The 2,957-nt window shown below is 39.2% G+C and overlaps 1 protein-coding gene across 1 annotated transcript in view; it reads right to left on the bottom strand.

Moving 5' to 3' along the window:
* The window catches only part of lrguk (leucine-rich repeats and guanylate kinase domain containing), a gene marked incomplete at its 5' end in the record, with an annotated part of 76,874 nt that overhangs the window by 4,011 nt on the left and 69,906 nt on the right, over positions 1-2,957 (bottom strand). Inside the window, 1 exon segment of the mRNA XM_078419533.1 lies at positions 2,604-2,720. Within this exon segment, the coding sequence (XP_078275659.1) occupies positions 2,604-2,720 (117 nt within the window).

Raw genomic sequence — 2,957 nt, 5'->3', positions numbered from 1 at the left:
AAAAGGCACAGCAGCGGCTCTACTTTCTGAGGATCCTCAGGAAGAACAACCTGCAAGAGTAGCTGCTAGTGACTTTCTACCGTTGCACCATCGAGAGTGTGCTGACGTACTGTATTTCTATGTGGTACACCAGCAGCTCAGAGGCAAACAAGAAAGCCCTTCAGAGGGTCATCAACTCTGCAAAGAAAATCATTGGTTGCCCACTGCCCTCTCTAGAGGAACTTTACTCCCTCCGCTGCCTCAGCAGAGCAGCCAACATCCTGAGGGATCCTTCCCACCCTGGTCATCAGCTGCTCCAACTGCTGCCCTCTGGTAGACGGTTCAGGTCCATTACATCACGGACTAATAGACTCAAGAACAGTTTCTACCCCAGTGTCATACGTGAGCTGAACACTGCCAGACACTCACATAAAACTGAAGGGAAGGAACGGAACTGATCGGAACACTGTCAGTTACTTGTCAGAAAACATAAGCCTCAATTTAATACAAGTTTACATTCTACTGCACTTATATTGTTAACATTTGCTAAACTTATTACATGTTACAACCGACCGCACCTTATATTTAATTACATTATTTATTTTATTTTTTTAAACGGCACTTGCAATATGTTAGCTCTCATTGCTGTGCAATAACTTGCTGTCTTGATTGCACTGTACACTGCCTCGACCGTATTGTAATTGTTTTGTCTATATTGTATTAGAGGTCAGTTTGTTTAATTCAGTAGATTAGGTTTAGCTTGTTATGGATAAAGGTTTATCCTTTGTACTGTCTGCTGTGTGTGATTGCATCATCTGGACTGCTTTAATTTCGCTGTACTTTGTGTAGTGACAATAAAGGTTTTTTACAATTTTTTTACAATTTACATATTGTCATCCAAATCGTTGATATAAACTGACTGAATAAAAAGAGGAAATAAAAGGCCGTCTCAAGAAGAGTCCCAATCCGAAATGTCACCTAACCCACAGAGTTACTTCAGCACTTTGTCTTTATTTTGTAAATCAGAATCTGGAGCTCCTTGTTTATACATTCTGAATAAAAAGAGACTGCTTTGAAAACACAAGTCAAATCAAGAGGGGTCATTTGGCATTCTGGGACCCCTAGTTAGATTCGTATGTGTTGGAAATAATCAATACCTGGCACCTTTGTGGCACAAATATTACTTCCCACTTATGCCCATCACAGATTGCTTCATTAAGATGTGCTGAATGAAATCAAACATTGTGCAGTTGTCAGCAGACACCTGACATTAAGTTAGGAAGGTCTGAGTTCATAATACAACACTAAAAATTATTGTGTTTAGTACTCCATCAATGATATTCTGAGTACAGATGCAAATAATTAAATGATGGTAGACACAGAATGTTGGAGTAACTCAGCGGGTCAGGCAGCATCTCGAGAGAGAGAAGGAATGGGTGACGTTTTGAGTCAAGACCCTTCAGACTGATCAAATAAATAAATGATGGGTCTTTGTCCCAAACATTATGGAGAGCACTGTTGTAGTTCAGGACTGCCCTCTAGTTGTGGTAGGATGATTCAGTTGCCTGATAACAGCTGGTACTACAGATCAGACCTAGGATGTGACTATGTGTCACAATTAGTGTGTGCTTGCACAATTATCAATGTTTGCTCTTTTTGTTTGTTGTAACGAGACAAGAAATTATATCTATGAATTGATGAAGTATAATTTATACGGACCTTCCGTGAGATTTTTTAAAAGGAGTTCCCTCAATTTTAATAGAATAAGCAAAAGTCATCATTTTACATTTTGGGCTCAAGGATACGTACGCAAGTGTACACAATTAAACACATTTTTCCAACCTACACAAAATAAATACTTGGAAATTTAAACTCTCATATCTTGTGACGAAGACAGTGGCAATTTGTTCCTTGGGACTTTTGGGAATGCTGGATAACAGCACATTCCCATTGGTTCAATTCTCCTATTCTCTCACACGCCCCTCAACCCCTATGCCTAAACAAAGAAAAGAGCTACAGATGCTGGTTAATATACAAAAGGACACAAGGTGCTGCAGTAATTCCATGGATAGGCAACATTTGGGTCGAGACCCTTCTTCAGACTCAGATTCTTGGATTTACTCAAAAGTCTGAAGTAAGGTCTCGACCCAAAACGTAACCTATCCATGTTCTTCAGAGATGCTGCCTGACCTGCTGAGTTACTCCAGCACTTTGTGTTCTTTTGTGAATGCCAATGCCTAGCTTTCTCCTGACTCCACCTAAACCGTTGGGGAAGTTACAGCATCTAATTAACCTGCCACCCAAAATATCTTTGGGTTGCAGGAAGAAGCCTAGTTATGATTATATTGTGTCTGTAATGCCAAACTGGCCTTAAATGACAAATTCACGAAATACCCCATCTGTTACTCTGGAATTGTAAAATTTGGACATTTTTCCACATGCAGAAAAAGTTACAATTCCAGACTCAGAAGAGTAAGGGGAACACAAAATGAAAGTATCCGCATTTGTCAGCACTAACATCTGTTACTTGGAAGAACACCAATTTCAACATAGAAAAACACTTTACTAAAATGCACCTGCATTCCTTCCACAAAGAACTGAAAACTGATTAGGAATAAATATACCTGGATAAAGGAGAAATGCTCTCAGGCTGATTCGAGGCACTTGCAATTGGTATAACAGATGTGCCGGAGGTCCATATTGATAAATCAGAGTACTTCAAGTTATTGAAGTCTCGGACCCTGCAAAGAGAATATTTATTAATAATAAAGAAATATACTCCCATCTAAAAGCAGATCAATTTTTTTTTTGCTCTATTCATTCCCTTCCCCTCTTACCCATTTATTTACTGTACTGCATTTTGTTCATTTCAACTTTATTGATCCATTTAACGATTGCACAGTACTGATTGATCATTGCAGCGTCAGTGCTCTGATCTTTAATTTGTGCCTGTCCTTTATTTGATTGTGCAAGTTCTG

This window comes from Rhinoraja longicauda, chromosome 23 (genome assembly GCF_053455715.1).
Source record: "Rhinoraja longicauda isolate Sanriku21f chromosome 23, sRhiLon1.1, whole genome shotgun sequence".
Taxonomy (NCBI): Eukaryota; Metazoa; Chordata; class Chondrichthyes; order Rajiformes; family Arhynchobatidae; genus Rhinoraja; species Rhinoraja longicauda.
Note: the sequence above shows the minus strand (reverse complement) of the source record. Positions and strands in the feature narration are given on the sequence as shown.